Source organism: Helobdella robusta, assembly GCF_000326865.2.
Source record: "Helobdella robusta unplaced genomic scaffold HELROscaffold_16, whole genome shotgun sequence".
NCBI lineage: Eukaryota > Metazoa > Annelida > Clitellata > Rhynchobdellida > Glossiphoniidae > Helobdella > Helobdella robusta.
In genome coordinates, this window is record NW_008703893.1 from 819,533 (window position 1) to 840,448 (window position 20,916).

The window sequence follows — 20,916 nt, forward strand, 5'->3', positions numbered from 1 at the left end:
CATCCTACACGAACTCTAGCCGCAACTGCGCTCAAACATCCTCCATCCGCGTTCAGCTTATCCCCTAAGTAAACAAAGCTTTCCACTCTTTCAATACCACCACTCAACCCCGTCCTTGCGTCCGTCCTATTAATCACACCATGAACACATTTCTTACATTTGAACGTGCCTTCCACCTTTTTCAGTGCCCCCCTCACACCACTACATCTCTTATGCACCCATTTCTGACATCCTATACACAATACCGAGTTAGTCTTCACTCTCCTGTCACATACCCCACAGGGGTCTATTTTACTTATCACTCGCTCCCCACCTTCCCCACTCACCATTACCTTCGTCTTACCAATATTAACTTTTAACTCTTTCTTTTCAATAACACTTTTCCATCTGTCAAATTTTAACTGCAATTCTTCCATGCTATCAGCCATCAAGACTAAATCATCTGCATACAAAATCTCAAATAACAACCCCTCCATTATGTTTCCACACACAACATCCATCACAATTGCAAACAGAAACGGTGATAACACTGATCCTTGATGCACTCCTACCTTAACACTAAAAGCGTAGCCGAATCAAACGAATAAATATAGATAAAATTGAAGTGTATGAACAAAATAGCATTTAAACATAATAACAATAGTAGTAATTATTATTATTATTACAAATAATTATTATTATAATTATAATACCATAATTAATAAAATGTGCAATCTATGGAAAATTCATAGAATAAAAACATACTTAAGGAGTTTTCATTTACATTTATTTTAAAATCATCAAATCACGATCAATATAATTATAACTTATCGTGCTTTCTAAATAATACACTTATTATTTCATTATTCATTTATTCAATAAACGTTAATTAATTTCATTTTCATTTGTTATTATTAATAATTAAATAAATTAACTATAACTGCTTGAAAGAAATGCAATAAAATGATTATGCAAACGTTGATTGAAGGGGTAAATAAATTAAACATCCATCCTGCTGATTTTTAAAAATAATAAGAAAAAAATGATCGTAATAACAAATAATAAATACAATAATCGTCTCAAACAATGAGAAAACAAAAATTAACTCAACCAGAAATGAAAAAAAAGAAGAAAACTCAATATATATTAAACCATGACAAGATAATTATTGATTAGATCACTCTGTAATACATTAATAAACAATGCAACGGTGGCGAACCCGGGGTGTGGCGAGAATGTAACCAACCCACCCCTAAGAAGATTCCGTGTATAACATAGTAAACGGAGACTGAAATTAGCGACAAAAGGTCAGTCATCAACTTGAGAATTTTAAAAATCACCCCCCTCCCCAAAATGGGAATACACGGAATTGAACGGGAGTTACGGGTATCAGCTTTAGAATTTTAAAATCATTCCATATACCTCAAATTTCTAGATCCGCTGCTGCATTACATTAAGAATTATTACATTACATTAAGTAGCATTGCATTAAGTAACATTACATTAAGTAACGTTACATTAAGTAATATTACCATAAGTAACTTTACATTAAGTAACGTTACCATAAGTAACATTACATTAAGTAACATTACATTAAGTAACATTACATTAAGTAACATTACATTAAGTAACATTACATTAAGTAAAATTACCACAAGTAACATTACATTAAGAAACATAATATATGACTAAATCACATTTCAATACATACGATCTCTTACTCTGGTTCACACACGAAATATATATACATATATATATATATATATATATATATATATATACATATATATATACATGTTAATGTTTTTATTTAAATACGAATATAATTGAATTAATTATTTATTAACTAATTTGGAAAAATTATCTGAAACGTCATTTAAATGAGTGATTGATGGAGATAAAAATTGAATGAAAAGAAATATTAAAAACACAAACATTTTTGATTTAAAATAAGTAAAAAGAACACTGTTTTGTGTCACTGTACACACACACACGCACACACACAAATACACACGCACGCACACACACGCACACATGCAGATACACACACATATTATTACACAATAAAATATAATTAGATTAATATTTCACTTGACAACAAATGAGTTGAAACAAATATAATTAAGATCAATTAAGATTAATTAATTAATTACACCTACAAGATAGTGATAAGTAATATCCAGTATATAATGTTAACATCTGTCAATCATCTACTAAGTTTCACTTTTAAACTAACACATCCACATCCCCAATTTTTTTCACCATCATTCATCATCATCATCTTCTTACATCACCATCTTTATACTGTCTTCCCCGTCAAAAGTTTCTTTCACCATCAACATTCCCATTGTCATTTTGATCATCTTCATCACCACCCTCATGTGATCTTCTTAACCAACATTGTTATCGCTACCACCATCATTTTTTTTATCATAAGCGACTTTATCTTAATCAATAACTCAGCGTCGAATCATCCCATTCCAGTTCGCTTTTCTTCATTTTACTTTCCATCACTCCGTCACCATCTTCGTCATCTTCGTGATCATCACTGACGACCTCCTCCTCCTCATCTTCCTCCTCTACGTCAGTTTCGTCATCATCATTATGACGTAGGTGATGGAGACGACGACGACGATGATGCTGTACGTTGTTGTTGTCGTAATCATCATCCTCCAGATGGTTGTTCTGATTGGTCAGGACGCTGACCAATGAAATCTCGTCATCGTACAAACCCTAACAAACAACATACAAACATACATAACATACAAACAGTTAAACGCATTTTCAATGTATAATGTATTATCATAAGGCCTACAAAACGAGCATGCAACTCACATCAATGTTATTCTGCCCTATTAGGCAAGCGATCAACAACAACAGCATAAGTCTCAGACGTAGGTAAGTTAGTTTGTATTAAAATATCTACTAACGCCCAACCAACCAACCAACACACAAATCCATCATCTCTATGCAACAACAACATCATGCTATCAAGCAACAACAGCAGCAGCAGCAACAACAACAACAGCAGCAACAACAACACACATATATACCTAACGCCGTACTAATCTCAACAACACCAACCTCTTGATCCATCGGGTTAACAGTGATGGTCAGCGCCGAGTTATCCCATTCCATTTCCTGTTTATCCTCCAGTCCAGAGACGTTGCTGTGACGCTGAGCGTTCCGTATGCGAGAGATGCCGACAGTAGCCAGGAGGACGATGAATCCGATGCAGATGATGCAGACAATCACCACTCCCGCCGCTGGCAACGTTCCAGTTTAACGGGAGTAGAGGGATTTATTTGAGGATATAAAAAAAAGAAAGGCTAAGTTTAGATTGGAACTTCGAGAATGATTATTAGGAATAAAAGTATTGAGTAATGCAATTAAGGGTTAAGATTGAGACTGCTCACCTTTGGTCACGAACTTAAAATATATTCAACTTTATTATAACTTAACGCGAAAAAGCTGACTAAATAAATGAACAGGCAAATTTATAAAAATTAAATTGAAACTTTGCAAAATTAAGAAATAATTCTTAACGACTCAAATGTGTTGAAGTGGATAACATTGTGATGATGATGATGAATGCGATACTGACCGGAACCAGCTGATTGGCCAGTAGTAACAGCCTTCAAACGAGCACCTTGACCTTGTTTATCGACCGATGGCTGCACGTTCCCGGCGGGTTGAACTAACTTGTCACTTAGTGAGGACTGTGGTTCAGGTTGCTTGGAGTCCAATTCGTGAATCACTGACATCTAGGAGGAGATTAATAAATTCTATTATTTCATACATAATCATAAATTATTAAGTTATTTTTATAAAAATTAAATTAAAAGAAAGTAAAAATTAATAAAATAAAATTAAGAAATAAATGTTCATTAAACCCACCACGACTTCGAGAACATTACTAGAATATCGTCCGTTGAGTTCCGAGCAGCTGACCTTGAACTTGCGCTGGTTCAAGTTTAGTGGGTTCGCGTGGGCGTACAACGTTCCACTTAACACACGCTCGTAATTTTCCAATTTGTCAACTCCTGTATGATGTTAATACAATGAACTAAATGCAAATAAAAATATCGAATTGAAAAATCTTGTTTTAAATAAAATTCGTATATTGACACGCCATTCACTAACCGCTAATAACTACTCCATTCCCAGTGACCTTGACATTGAGACCCAGCTGTTTGACGAGGTCGAGTGGCGGTTTGATCTGCTCGAGTTGGGAGGAGAGAGGATCTGGCATGTGGATTGAACAGGAGTCCAGGTTGTACTTGTCCATGAATTCCGGCTTCTAAGTCGTGTCCGGTAAATATTATAATTTATGATAATTAATACTGCTATACTTACGATGGCTTACGTAACCCACCCCGCAACTGTTCACAAGCAAATAGCTGCAATAATACGAACGTTAACAATTACTGCTCGACCAACAGATACAAAAGGGCCATCAAGCAGTAATCAAAACGATTTAAAAAAAATAATGAAAAAATGTGAAAGAAACCAAAACATTATTATATTTCATCTATTATAAAACATTAACCTTGCCATCAGCGCTGTAGAAAACTTCATCAGCCTGGTTCTTCGAATGTGCAAAAATCTGGAAATCCTTGAGGAAGCCAACACCTTTCGAGATCTCCTCCGCCTCTTCTTGGATGTTCAGAACGGCGTTCAACGTTATCACTGGCTTCTCGACGCGACTGACGATCAACAACGACTTCAGTGGCGCAACCTCCAAGTGGCGACCGTTCGAGCAGCTGGTTTGTTTAAATAAAGTAATTTTTGGGAGAAAAATCTAAAATTCAAAACTAAAGTAAAAATGCCGTCCACAAGTAATTTCTTTTCAAAATCAGCCGTTTGAGATGATGAATATGAATAAAAGAAAGTGGTGAAATGTCAAAAAGTAAAAATAAAGGTAAAAACAAATGAAAAATTAGGCTGCGCCATTTAAAACCAGCTGCACTAACGTAAGTTCAGTATCAAAGGTGACAGGTCGGTGTCCAGGAGTGGGGAAGTTCCTAGTGTTCACGTAGCTGATCTTCCTTAAGAGAGTCTCAACATTTTTAAGGGAGGGTCCGTTGATGGTTATCGAGGTCATGTCACTGTTCATTGAGACCGCCTGCTTGGGTCAGATTGGTTGTTAAGTCAGCGAAGTTGGTTGCTGCTAATTGTTTAACGGTTGTTTTACAATTCTCTACACACACTAAAACAAGTCATTGTACAGAAGCAATTGTTTGTTTATTTGTTTGTTATCAAGTGTCGGTAGTTGTTAGTGGTTGTTGGTTGTTTGTTGTTGATTGTTGGATAGTTTAGAAAAGTTAAAATGAGTGTTTTTTATATGCGTGTGTGACAAAAAACAGGTTTTTAATAAGTTTTAACGCTGCTTTTAAACTTGTAAATAAAATGAATTAATTGAAAATTTAATCAGAAATGTTAATCTCGATTTTGAAAACTCTTAAATATATTAAATAAACAACATTTAAAAATTTAAATTTTGATGATAAGAAAGACCATGCCAGAGTCCATATCTTCAACAGCATTGAAATCCAACTTCTCCTGGCACCTGGTGAGACACTGGATGGCACTGTTTGACTCCACACGGTTGTTCAGGAGAGAGAGTCCCGCCAAATATCCTTTGAAGTGGTTGCTTACGTGCTGCATGCCGCCTGCGTGGTTCAGTGTTTATAACTCAACAATCTATCAAAGAGTTACACGTTTCATGGATTCAATCGTCAGGCTGTCATTCAGATCGTAGTCAATTATTAAGTTAAGATAGCGTTATTTCTAATCTTTCAATGAAACATTTCAACACTTGGCAGACTTATATAATGTATTTTTGAATAAATAATCATACACATACAAAGGCAGGTACATAAGATATTCAATATTCTCCACACAAATTAAAAACAAGTTACTGTGCAAAAGCAATTGAAACCGGTATTCATATCCGAGTCAACATGTTGAACAAAATAAAATTTATATTCTCAAATTTCCAGGTAGGTCACACTCGGTTAACACGTCGCATACTAGCAGGTACTGACCCATCCAGCATCCTCCGATAGCAACCTTCGTCGAATGCACCTTCTTGGTCAGATGCATCGGAAAGTCGTTAACCACGTTGAAATTCTTCTTATTCTCAATGAACGCCTTCCCGTCAACAAACAATTTGGCCCTCGGCAACGGAGCCTGCAAAATTTTTATCCCGATAGCATCATCATCGCCGCCATCATCAACAGGTTTGTTGGCATCTTTCGTAGCGTTGAGACTTTCGCTAGAACTTTCTCTCTTAGATTTTTCGACGACTCTTTCGTCATTATCATCGGTGACGACGACGGTGTAGTGGTGCCAGCTGCCATCGCAGATCTCTGGCAGAGACCACCTCCATTCAGCCGGAGCAAATCCATCTTGCTCCAGGCCAGAGTCAGGCTCTTGACGCAGCAGCAGTACCAGGTGACAACGACGTACGAATAAGGACATGTGCTGGCGATTCATTTCTGTTGTTTTTGGTTGGTTGTGCTGATAATGTTGTTGTTGATGATGTTGCTGATGTTGTTGTTGATGATATTGTTGATGTTGTTGTTGATGATATTGTTGATGTTGTTGTTGTTGATGATGATGTTTAATGACGGTGGTGATGATGTTGATGATGATGGTGTGATGTTAACGATGATTAGAGTAAATTTAATGATAAAGTAAATGTTTCAATACTGTGGTACTGTCCTAATGGTAAGACAAAAAACTTAATGATATTCTGCAAAGACAATTAAGGTGTCGATTGGATGTATTTATCACGCTAATTAATCACGCTAATTAATCACGCTAATAATTAATCACGCTAACATGAGCAATAGCAGAATTAAAAAGTTAAACAAGCACCACCAACATTAGTAACACCCAAATCACCCTCACCACTATCGTCATTATCATCATCACCATCATCATTTCATCACCAATGCCATCATCATCATCCTCACAATCAATCATAATCATCATCGTCATCACCATTTGACCATGACCTTCATTATCAGATATGCAGAGAATATTCTCTTTACGATGTATACTCTCGCTATCACCCTCGTCTTCATCGTCGTCGTCGTGTTTCATCCAAGTCGATATGCTGAACTCTCTGCCTAGTTTAATCTGGATGAAGATGAGTCATTCGTCAGATCAATGCATAACAGCAAATCGGTGGAAACTTGTCATCAATCTAATAGCGACTTTTAATAATAATAATGATGATGATGACTATTCATCATCTCTATTCACATTCATCATTCATTTCCATCATATCCATTCACACTCTCTATCTGTCAACCAACCAATCGACCAGCCAACCCAACAAACAAAATTAGTCAATCAATCAATCAATCAATCGACCAACTAACCAACCGATCAATCAACAAAATTACTCAATCGACCAACTAACCAACCAATCAGTCAACAAAATTACTCAATCAATCAAGCCAATCAACTAACAAACAAATTTAAACATTCAAGGGACAAAATTAACCGGCCCCAACTATCCAATCACACCAGACGCAACATCAAAAACGGAATCAAAGGCGCTATTAAAGAGATCCCTGCATATGCATACCACAACCTACATACGCATACGACACGTTCATTTACTTGTATTCACACACACACACACACACACACACACACACACACACACACACACACACACACACACAAAGTGCAGCCGTTGTTGTCTAAACAATTGAAATTGAGTAATCCTAAGAAAGAGAATATATAAAAAAACCTGCAAGGGAACGATGACGGAGTCATGTTTTCCATCAAACGCGAACACCTCATCGCTTTCCTTTCCATCGTCCGTTGGCAAATTGCGGGTCCAGGAGTCAGGGGCCAAAGGTGAAGGTAACAGGTCAACTGCCTCTGGATTAGCTCCTGCCACGTGTATATATATTTTTTTTACCCAAAACCAAAAGTAGCTAATTTTGTGTGCAGATACGCACATGAATGTCTCTGTGTCAGTTTGTGTCAAAGTATGAATGAATGGATTGATGAATGGATAGATGGATTGATAGATGGATAGATTGATGGACGGAGAAATAGAATAATAGATGAATGGATAGATGAATGGATGTGAGAATGTGGATAAAAAATATGGATGAAGAGTTGAACAGAAAAGGTGATAAATTAAAAGATGGATAAATGGACAAATAAATAAAAACATATAAACGAACAACAGCAAGCATAACAAATATAAACACATATATGCCCATACAAACAAACAAATAAAAGATACAAAGAAGCAAAGAACAAACAAAACAAAACAATACTAACTAGATACAAACAAAGGTACAAACAAGCAAATCAAAACAATACAAACCACATAATTTCCTCTGGGAGTGAAGTGAATACGTATCTCGGTCACATCCCTTGCCAATGTGTTCTGTAAAAATCAGTGACAGAAATATTTAAATTATATTTCTATATATAATATAATATAATATAATATAATTTTATATTATTATATTTATTTATAATATATTATTTTATATAACTTTTGGCATGATGTTCAAACAGTATTACCAGTATAATTGTTTACAATATTTAATATTATTATGACGTTAATAATAATTATTATTATTGTCATCATCTTACTCATCATCATCATCCTCATCATCATCATTGCTATCTTATGCTCCTTCAGTATAATATAAATACATTATATAAAACCTGCACTTGCACAGCGTAATGTTGCATCTGACTAAACCAATTAACTTACATTTCTCGATTTAAAAGCATGCACGTAAGTTAATATAGAAGCATGAAAATGAAAACAAAGACACAATATAACACAGTGAGACACAACACAACTGCAGCAGAACAAAGGCAAAACAGAGCAGGTATAGAATGTACTTCGAGATCAAAGGAGGGTGCCCCTAATGCGGAAATGTCCAAAAAATAATACTAATGAACATTACGACTGGCTTTGTGTGAAGATGCATATGTGTATTTATTTATACACTAATGCATTCTATAAATAAACATGCACATACCCACACGCATGCACACTCACACACACACACATACATACTTACATACACGCACACACACTAAATAAGTACTTAGAAGAACTAGATGTTAGCACATTCCCGCAAATTTATATACAAGCACTGGGCAGAAATAAACAAAAGCAATCATTCATTTACGCACACAGAACTAGAAATAACAACATGCATACGCAAACAAACATCAAACGCAAAGTCAGAAATGCATTGAAACGCGCTACATTCAATACAAAATATGCAAAACTATAAGTACCTATATGATAGTATAACTTACCTGTGTATGTGTAATGTGTATGCTACGTACATTAATGTGCTGGAGATCCACAATTCATAAATTCTTCCACACACACACACATTTACAAATGCGCAAACACACAAAAACCTACGCGTACAAACACACAACACACACACACAGACACGTACAAATACTTACAGACACACACATACAAACACACACACACGTACAACACCTGTGTTGAGTTTGATGGAGACAGTAGCCTTGGTGACGTTGCATTTGTCGTCACATGTGTCAAGTTCGGCTTCAGGGGCAATCAAGATCTTCCCATCGTGTGGAGAGAAATCCATGCGTTCTCTAATACCTGGAGGCATTCACAATTTGACGTCATCGCCATATATCATTATCACCATATATCATCATCGCCATATACCATTATCACCTATACTTATCACATCGTTCATAATCTTTTTTTATTTTCATTTATTTATTTTGTTTTCTCAAAAAAGAGGGGTAAACTAAAAAGCAACCAAATGCTTGTAGGAAAGTCACCCTATCCAAATGAAATCAACATCAAGATCTTTCCATCATTAATCAACATCACCATCCTCATCATCGTCGTCATTAATCACACTCATCTTTGTCATCACTATCATTCTTATCATCATTCTTGTCAAAGTTCTCATAAAGGAAATAATTCTCATAGCTGAAAATTTTAATAATTAATCTTCATAACATATATGAGTTCTCATATATCTTTATGATATAGATTTATGAGTTATGAACTTTATGACATATATGAGTCAAAGTTGTATTAAAGGAAATAATTCTCATAGCTGAAAATTTTAATAATTAATCTTCATAACATGATATGAGTTTTGCAATGATATGACCTGATAAGAAATTCTCAATTATGAACCAAAATTAACTTTCGACAAGAACTGTTTTGATTAGAGACAACCTTGAAAGAATTATCAACCGAAATGCCAACCAAACAGTAATTAATTATATCATTTACTTTACTTTTATTTTTTTTATTATTATTTATTTTATTCTAACTTATTTCATTTTTCTTGTTTTAACATTTTTCTTCCTCACTTTTTGTATTTATTTTCTCACTTATTAGTTTAATTTTGTACTACTGCCTTGCATGTTGTTACAGTTTCTGCGTCTGTCAGATCCTGATTATTAAAGAATAATGAAAAAAAATCATATGAATGATATTATCATCCAAATATAAATCTATCCTACTGACAAACGAACACGCAAGCAACAGATACAGTAAAACACAAGCAGATACAAAATGTGGGCTCACAGATACGCGCGCACATACACATACTGCCACTCACAAAAATATAAACGCAAACACACACACACATACATACACGCACGCACACACGCAAACGTAAGCAAACAAACTTAAATGAAAACTGAAAAAAACCAGTTAAAATTATTAAACAAAAATCAACCGACCAATCCACTCGGCCTGACAAGCTGGTTTGACCTTGACAATAACCTTGACCTCGTCAGACGGAAGGTCATGGGGGTCACATGACTTGGCCACCACGGAAAACTGCCACACCTCTTGTTTTGCTGGGTCCAGTGGTTCTGTGTTCTTGACGACGCCTAAATGAAGAACAAGGATGTACTGTACACAATGTTGCATGAAGCGGTGATAACAAATGCATATCCGGCAGCGCTTCGATTACTTACTTAATTAATTAATTAAATAAGTAATTAAATGATTAATTATTTATTTATTTGTTATCAACATTGGTCGATGGTCATATCGATAAATGAATGATAACACATTATCAGAGTGACAATTTTAAGAAACCTCTTAGAAGTTAATTGAAAATTATTGCCATGATTGTATATTAATTATATAATTAAAAACTACTAGAGCAATTAATCAAAAAAAATTTGAATTAAGAATAAAATATGAGTGAACGATGATGATGCAACAAGTTATCGTCCTATCCGACCTTTTTCATCGACTTCGAATGGAACGCCCTTGGTTAGAATTTCAAAACTGCAAACTTTACCGTCTATGTTCAATGAATCTCGGCTGATGACGTCATTGTTATTATCATTGACCTTATTATTATCATTAACAACACTGGCGCTACCGTTATTTTTGACGTCAACCTCCTTTTTACCACTAATGTTATTCACGTGGCCATCATTGCCGTTGTTGTTGTTGTTGCTGACCTTCAAGTGACCTGCTTTCTCGTTAATGAGGTCAATTTTGATCAGCTGATCGTAGAAATCCCCCTCCAGTGCGTCAACAGAATATGAGGTTTGTGTCGTTCGCGGTTTCCATTTCTTGGACTGGAGCACTTGAACTTTGACCCATGATCTGATTGGTTGATTGGTTAAATGATTTATTTGACTGGTTGAGAGGCTTATTGATTATCTTGTACTTTTGCTCTTATCTATGCAGTTTTTTTTTACTAAATTAATATTACAAAAAAATTATGAGCGAAAACGACAGAGAGCGAATTATTGAAAGAAGTAAGAATTTTTTGTAAAAAAATGAACGAACGAACGAACGAATGAATGGATGAATGAATGAACGAATGAATGAATGAATAGCTAAATAGATGACAAAAAATAAGCTAACGAAAATCGTTAAAAGTGCTATGTAAAAAAATGAAACCAGTAACAATAGAGAAAACATCATCCAATAATTTGATTTATAAATAGTTACGAAGCTTCACATACATATGCCTATAACACACACACACACAAACACACACACACACACATACAGAAAATGAAATACATTGGCTTGACACTTAAAATTCACACACATACAGAGACAGAGAGAAAGAGAGAGAGAGATACACCTACTTGTTAATTCTACTGAAACATCATGTAGTAAATTATGCGCGCCACGTACATCGCACAAAAATTCACAGAAAAAGTCTAATACATTATTGATAAGCATTCATTAAAGTTTGCGTGCGTGCGTGCGTGTGTGCGTGTGTGGGTACACAAATAGAAGTGAATAACCGTTTGATTTCTAGACTTGTAATTAATAAACGCTTACGACGAATTATTTATTTATAAAAATAACATAGAAGATGATTATGGATGGATTGTATATATTTGGATATATGGGATTATCACGTTTATTATCATCCTTTTGTCATTCATACTATTTCACCATAAACAACGTTATTTCACTGACGGACTTAAACACTGAATAAACTACTTACGGAACATTCTATTGCTGGCATATTCAAAATTCAGTTAGCAGATTATCATGGTTTCTTTTCTACGATCAATATAATGTGAAGTGAGTTTTTATTGAATCTGCCTAGACGATCAATAAACGAATATGTTCTTGGTAAATTTTAAAAAAAACATTTCAACAACTTTGCTAATTATAAGTATGATACATTCGTTGTTTAACTTTGAAAAAATTCTTCAAAATTGATCTTCATAATTTCCGCTGAAATTTGCTCTTATCCTTGTTTATTAGTTACGTCTTAGTTGTTGTGATAAATGTTATTACACACCCCTACACACACACACACACACACACACACACACACACACACACACACACACACACACACACACACACACATAGAAAAGCACGCAAATACATACAAAATAAATGAACCTAATTTATCTTCAACCACGCGTAAGACAGTTAATTTTGCGTTAAAACAAAACCGCTTAATAATTCAAACAACCAAGCCTAAGCCCAAGCATACGCACACGCATAAGCACAAATGAACATACACACAAACAAACTTATAAACAAACATAAACACAAACAAAACGTAAAAACAAACATATATCCAAACACAATCACATAAACATTAAACACGTACATACACACAGAAGCATAAAAGAAAACACACACACACAAACAAACACACGCACGCACACAAACAAACGTTCTATAATAACGGAATAAATCGGAAAGAATGAAATTCCATTCGCAAGGATATAATTTAAAAGAAATGTTTCAACATGTTAAGTGGATAAGTGTTCCATGTATATCACAACCACTACCACTACTACTACTATTACCCTTACTACCATTACTATTACTACCACTACTACTACCACTACTACTACTCCTACTACTACTACTACCACTACTGCTACTACTACTACTACTACCAATACTACTACAACAACTACTACTACTACTACTACCAATACTACTACCAATACTACTACTACTACTGTTGCTGTTACTACTACTGCCTAATATCTTTGGAATAAAAAAAAAGTTAACAAGCGGCCATAATTGAGCCGATCATCATCCTCTTAGTCGTCGTCATCATCGCAAACGTCATCATCACCATCAGACTCATTTTAATCATTACTTTTATCATCACCATTACAAGCACAATCGTTAATCAAGATCGTGGTCTTCATTGGCCACCATCATAGCCAAACATTTTCTAACTTCCATCAACACTTTCTAAACGTTGATGTAATTATTAATCATTGAGGGAGCGTAATTTTTATCACGCATGATACCAATACAGTCTTCATTACATTCCACTCCTCCTATTTCATTTCAATTTCTCATCTCTTTGGCGTCACCGTCATCATCCATCTAATAATTACACTTAGAATCGAAATTTTCATTAGCCATAATAATTTTCTAGCCAATAAAAGTGAATTTTTGTGTTTTTAAGGAATTTTTACGGACAATTTAAACGCAATTAAAGTTTGGAAAAACTATGTAAAACGTACCTTCAATAAAGACAACATACGTACACGAGCTCGTACATGCACGTACACGTACATACATACATACACAAACATACAAACATACATGCATACATACACACATACATACATACATACATACATACATACATACATACATACATACATACATACATACATACATACATACATACATACATACATACATACATACATACATACATACATACATACATACATACATACACACAAACATACATACATACATGCATACATACATACGCAGTTTTGTGTAGCAAGCAACTCCTCATACAACAGCGTTCACCAGCGTTCAGAAGCAAAGGTACCATTATTGATTATTCCAGGAATGATGTTGTTGTCGTCATGACGACGAGCTGCTTGCATCTGCTTGGTGTCTGCTGCGTAGTTGCTATCGTCATCATCTTCGTCGTCGTCGTCGTCCTCATTGTAATTATTATCATCACCATCCTCTTGGCCCTCTACCTCATCATCGTCGTCATCACCATCATCTCGTTTTGGTGAATGTGTGCGTTCGTCACTATAAATGTTCATTCACATTTACATTAACACCTAGCATATTTTACAAGAAAGATTTTCTCTCCTCTTCTCTCGATCACTCAAACAGACTCACACGTACACACACACACACGCATATACACACATACACACACGTACACACATACACACACGTACACACATACACACACGTACACACATACACACACGTACACACATACACACACACACACGTCGTTGTCACTATAAATTCCTTGTTCGCATTCATCATTCCGATCATCATCTTCATAATCATCATCACCGTCATTACGAGAAAATCATCACCACCGATGTAATCATCATCGCCATTATCGCCAGTGTAGTAACATCATCATTCACACCATCAGCTTCGTGGTCTACGTGACGAGATGACCACAACCAATCGACCAATACGTAGCTACACACACTTCATCCGGAGAACGACACAACGTCGCCACAACCACTACCGCGACACGACGACGATGAGAAAGCAATCACAGCAGCCGTAATTGCATTAAATTTTCATTCTCAAAAATTATTCAATTAGGGAAAATTTTCCGATGCAGTCATATTCTATATTCTATATTCGTCGTCCTCGTCATCATCTTCATCACCATCGAAGTCGTCATCACCATTATCGTCTTCGTCATCATCCTCATCACCATCATCCTCATTATCATCTCTTCTTTTTTCCCCCATCATCATTGTTATCACCATTCGTCACCACATACGTGCAAGGCACATACTAGCCCACAGCAGACATTCATCACCTCGGATGGTCACCACAGAAAGAGAATTCCACCAAAGGACATCCAACAAGACGAAACGAAACGAAAATTCGCGTGTCGCCATGATTAATACAAACGAACCGCAGTGTAATAATATGTAGTAGTGCTTTGTGTATATACGTAGACATGGTCAACTAACTCACAAATCAACACACACACACACATGCACACAAACAAACACACACACACTAACTAACATAAACATACAAACATTCGCCCACCTCAAAAAATTAGCCTGCTCATCACAAAAACAACACAAAAGCATACGTACACACAGACAAACAGACAAAAAAATAAATACAAAAAGCATACATACAAACATACGCAAACTTATACAAACATGTACAAACATATGCAATCACATAAAACAGTTGACTTTTTTGTCTTGGGCTTTGTTGAATTCGTCTTTGACATAAAAGCATACATACAAACATATACAAACGGTCACACACATTCATACGTATAAACAACTATGATTCATCAATTTGAATATATATATATTAAAACTTGTCTCGTGTACTAGCGTATTTGTGTGCACATGTGTGTTCGTGTGAATGTGCGTAAGTATGTGTGCGTGTGCAAATGCATCAGCACTGCAGACAACAAACAACAATAAAAAAAAACAACAATAAAAAAATTAATTTACTGCTTTTATTTTTGCAGAATACATCGCATAAATACAAAACACATACTAATACACGTTATATGTACAGATTACACACACACGCACACACCACACACACACAAACACACACACCACACACACAAGGCCAAGGCTGTTTATAGATCCGTAATGAATAACGATCGTTTCGTTTTCACTGGTACATTCAGCTGCGTACAAACAAAATTCAGACATCCAACAACAAATGACAACAAATAACAACAACATCAACAACATCATCAACAACAACATCAACAACAACAAATAACAACAACAACAGCAGCAGCAGCAGTCCTTACCGTTCAAAAACTGTTCGTGTTTATCTTTATTTAGGGATGAAACCCATCCTATACATCATCGTTATCATTACGGACGTCATCACTATCGCCGTTATCGTCCTAACATTCGTTTTTGTTATCATAATCGTCGTTGTCATCGTCATCATTATTACTTTCGGTTTCGCCATCATGTCTATTGCTTTCGGTTTCGTTATCAACCTTATCATCGTCTCATCATTATATTTCTAATCATCACCATAGTAACTATTAAGAACATCGTCAACAGACAAGCATAACATATCATAATCACTTTACTGATCATCTTAATCATTGTTTCAATCACCATCATCATCTTATCATCATTGTCATAATCTTTATAATCGTGAATACCACTGTGTATCATTATTGTAAATCTTCCGTTTCATCTTTTTTCAAGAAAATAAACAACAATATGTATATAGTGTGTGTATATGTATGTATATTTGTATATACGTACACGCATACAAAACAATACATTCACAATTTTTCTTCATTTTTTTGCCTCTCAACAAACCACTAATAAATTATTCTTTTTTGGTTGTTTTTGGAATTAATTTTGTTTACTTTTCAAAATTTTCTATAAAATAAACGTTTTGTTTGTTTGTTTCATTCATTCATTCCTTCATTCATTCATTCCTTCATTCATTCATTCATTCATTCATTCATTCATTCGTTCACTCACTCATTTATTTATTCATTTCTCTCTCATTTGTTCATTCATTCATTCATTCAACTTTTCACTGAAAAATCAATTCATGTTGAATGAAAAAGAAGAAAACAAGAATGTAAATCTTAATGTGTATCAGCTACTCTCTCTATCTCTCTCTCTCTCTCTCTCTCTCTCTCTCTCTTTTTCTCTACCAGCCTGTCTATCCAAAACAAACAACTTCAAATGGATTTTTAAAACTTGAATATATATATATATATATATATATATATATATATAGAGAGAGAGAGAGAGAGAGAGAGAGTAAAAAAATTTATCTTTCAAAGGCAACCAAAATTTACAGAACACAGTAAGGCTGATACAAAAAATACCCAAAGATGCGTCTAAAAATACACATTGGGATACACCATCACACATGATACAACTACGTATAGATAGACACAATCTACATGAGAAAATTAGATACCATTGCTGATACATGAAGATGCATTCATTCATTCATTCATTTTGTCACCCATTCATTCAACCATTCTTCATTCACTCAGTCATTCATTCATTCATTCATAATAAATATAAATACAATTAACCTAACATAATTCACATACATACACGCCACCGTTAATACGCGTAAGTAAAATAAAAAAAAATAATAATACAACAAATCTTAAACCTAACAGGCAAAATACACAACAAAACATACACAACAACGTCATTAATACAAAACAATACTACACACACAAAAAAATGAACCAACACAACCCACGTTACAGCAACAATCCCGGACACAAGATATATACAACTACGTAAGGTATTTTCAATATCCATAAATACAATCCAACAATGCATGCAAGCCCCAAGGTACTTCCACCAACATCCAAAAAAAAATTACAACATTCATCAACCTACGTTGTATGTATACATTAAAACATACAAACTTGTGTGTATCATATGTTATACAACAAAATATACAAACATGCAACATACACATACTATAAACAAACATGTATATACCAGAGAGGTAAGATAAAATATACAAACATGTATTATAAATATCAAATTTTAGATACAAAAACATACAAACTCAGAGATACAGTCTTATTAATTATATATGCGTATATAGAACACCCTGCAAACATACAAAGACGTAGATATATGAAACAACTAACTAAATAAAAAACCAAACGCACACACAGATACAAATACGTACAAACATATACAAAAACATGTGATATTAACAACACTAGCCCAAATGTAAACATACAATCAAATACACATCTTACATACAAACAGGTACATAAGAACATACAAACAGATAGCGACACAGACATACGCATGATAGTACGCACTCACTAAGAATACGCACGTTCATTCATAGTCGCGTCAACATTAATAATATTTTTCCATGCTCCGAGTCATTACATTCTATCACGCTATGTCACTGGTTTTTGCTTTTTTGTAAAAAAACAAAAAATACAAAAAACACATAAACGAAAAACTGATACAAACAGCAAAATAAAACAGACACAAACAAAAAAACATACAAAATAATTAATAAAAACTTGATAAGAAGGTTAGTAGATAGTTTTTCAATTGCACTAAAGCAGACAAACATGAAAATATGAAAATAAAACAACAAAATTAAAAAGAAAAATGTTTGATTTTTGCACTAATAAAATTTACAAAAATAAAAAACTAAACAACAAATATACAAACAAGAAGAAAATTAGCCAACATTTTGTTTTCCATGAACAAACAAAAAAACACCTGTCAAAATAAAAAAAATGTCTCAAGAAAAACAACCCCAGTAAAATAATAACATGCAATCATCAATGTATCGACACGTAACCACAACGGCAACATCAACAACATCAATAACAACAAACCGCAAAACAACAAAAACAAATTTTTGATTGAATGATCGAATAATAACAACAATAAAAGAATGAATGCTCAAGGTGTTGGTTCTGTTGATGACGTTGAATGATGTGATGATGATTAGATAATAACTTGATGTATGAAGATGAGGAAAACTTTCTCTCCCTCTCTTTTTCACTCTCTCTCTCTCTCTCTCTCTCTCTCTCTCTCTCTCTCTTTCACTCTAGAAATAAATAAATATCATCAACATAGCATCATATTTATTTACACTCTATATAAACATATATGATATTATCATTTATAAATTCAACATCATCTTCATCGTCAACAACCCCACTTTAACATGTTCATTATTTTGTTGCAGACGCATGCAAACAAACAATTTTCTTTTATTTCCTCCTACTCAACCAGGAAAAAGATATGTCTCCAGATTTTTAATTAGCAGTCACCATCACCATTGTATGGCATTGACTCTCCCAACATCAAAAACGTCAACAAAGCCGTCAACCATCACCATTATCACCATTACAAATTATCACCATTATCACCATTATCAACCATCACCATAATCACCATTACAAACCATTACCATATTCACCATCGCTATCATTATCGTCATCATCAAAGTTTGAATGCGAAAGAATGCAGTATAAGAGAAAGAAGAAAGGTTTGAAATTTTAATGAAGAAGTCTCATTCGTCCAACTTTTCGCGTAGAAAAATTTTTTTTCCCTATTTGTCTTTTTTTCCACTGAATACTAAAAATTAAATACGAGGATTAATTAAATTTTTATTTATAAAAATAAAAAAAAACCAATACCTGAAATGATAAAATAAAAATCGAAATTTATCAAACAATACAAAATAAAATGAACGGCAAACACCAGCAGTGAATCATTCATCTATTTATGCAAATACAAGACACCGACACAACCAATTAAAATCATCAAACTCACACCCACCCACACACACAACACATACACACACATATATATATATATATATACACACACACACATAAATACACACACACATTCATACGCACGCACTCAGGGAAAGAAACAAGTCGCACATGCAGTGGTAATCAAAAAGGCGTACAGATACTGGCACACAAACATGCACATTCACATACACACTTACGCACACCTACACACACACACACACTCAGGTAAATAAACAAGTCACACAAACATACACACACATTTACGCAACACACACATACACACACCAAATCCATGTAGAACAGAATGCTATTTATCTAATAAAGATTTAATTAAATATAGAACAGATAATTATTTCATTAATTAAATTCTAACGGCTCTTACTCATTCATTAAGGTTTTAATGATTCACCTTTAGATAATAATAATATAACCGTTATAACACTGATATAAATGATAACAACAACAACAGTAGCAACAACAATAGTAATAATAATAATAACCCGACAATAACAATAATATTATTATCAATAAAAATATTTTTTATTAATGACATTGTTGAGATAACAACATGACCCAACAGTCAGTTATAACAGGAGAAAACTATTTGAAAGATAAAAAAAATTGTCTCAATCATAACAAAACTTCATCATATATGCAAACACGTATACAAATACATACACACGCATACACATACGTGAAACATGGTTTCACATAATAACAAAGACATACGTATACACACGCACCTAAACATACACATACATGCATATGTACATAGCGTTCATACACACACACACAAAGATGGAAATGCGAATTTAATAATTTAATGGGTGCTTTTTCTAAAGCTTATCAATCATCGTTGAGTAGCTTTCATAATTTTTTCTATAACTGTTTTAAAGTTTCACAGCATGGCTATCATCATCCAAGCCTATGTCCATTAATCATTAATTTCTTCATTAATCCATTCGTTCATTCATTTTTTCGTTCATCCATTCGTTCACTTTTTCTTTGGTTTACTAAGTCACTTACAATCAAATCAGACAATCATGTGTTCGTTCATTCATTCCTTCACTCGCCCATTTATTCATTCATTTACTCATTAATTTACTCATTTATTCATAATTCATCAGTCAATCATTCATTCGTTCATTCATAC

The 20,916-nt window shown here is 34.2% G+C and overlaps 1 protein-coding gene across 1 annotated transcript; it reads right to left on the reverse strand.

Annotated features, from left to right (window-relative positions):
• Positions 1-2,430: 2,430 nt before the first annotated feature.
• Positions 2,431-11,304, reverse strand: HELRODRAFT_75655 (hypothetical protein; the record flags this gene model as incomplete). The annotated part of the gene is made up of 16 exons (XM_009015463.1): positions 2,431-2,619; positions 3,064-3,245; positions 3,590-3,713; positions 3,877-4,022; positions 4,123-4,258; positions 4,553-4,742; positions 4,953-5,104; positions 5,497-5,651; positions 6,027-6,171; positions 6,313-6,479; positions 7,002-7,125; positions 7,748-7,893; positions 8,339-8,401; positions 9,494-9,622; positions 10,732-10,884; positions 11,244-11,304. Coding segments are annotated over 16 exons (2,262 nt in total), but the record flags the coding sequence as incomplete, so codon positions are not given.
• Positions 11,305-20,916: the final 9,612 nt, after the last annotated feature.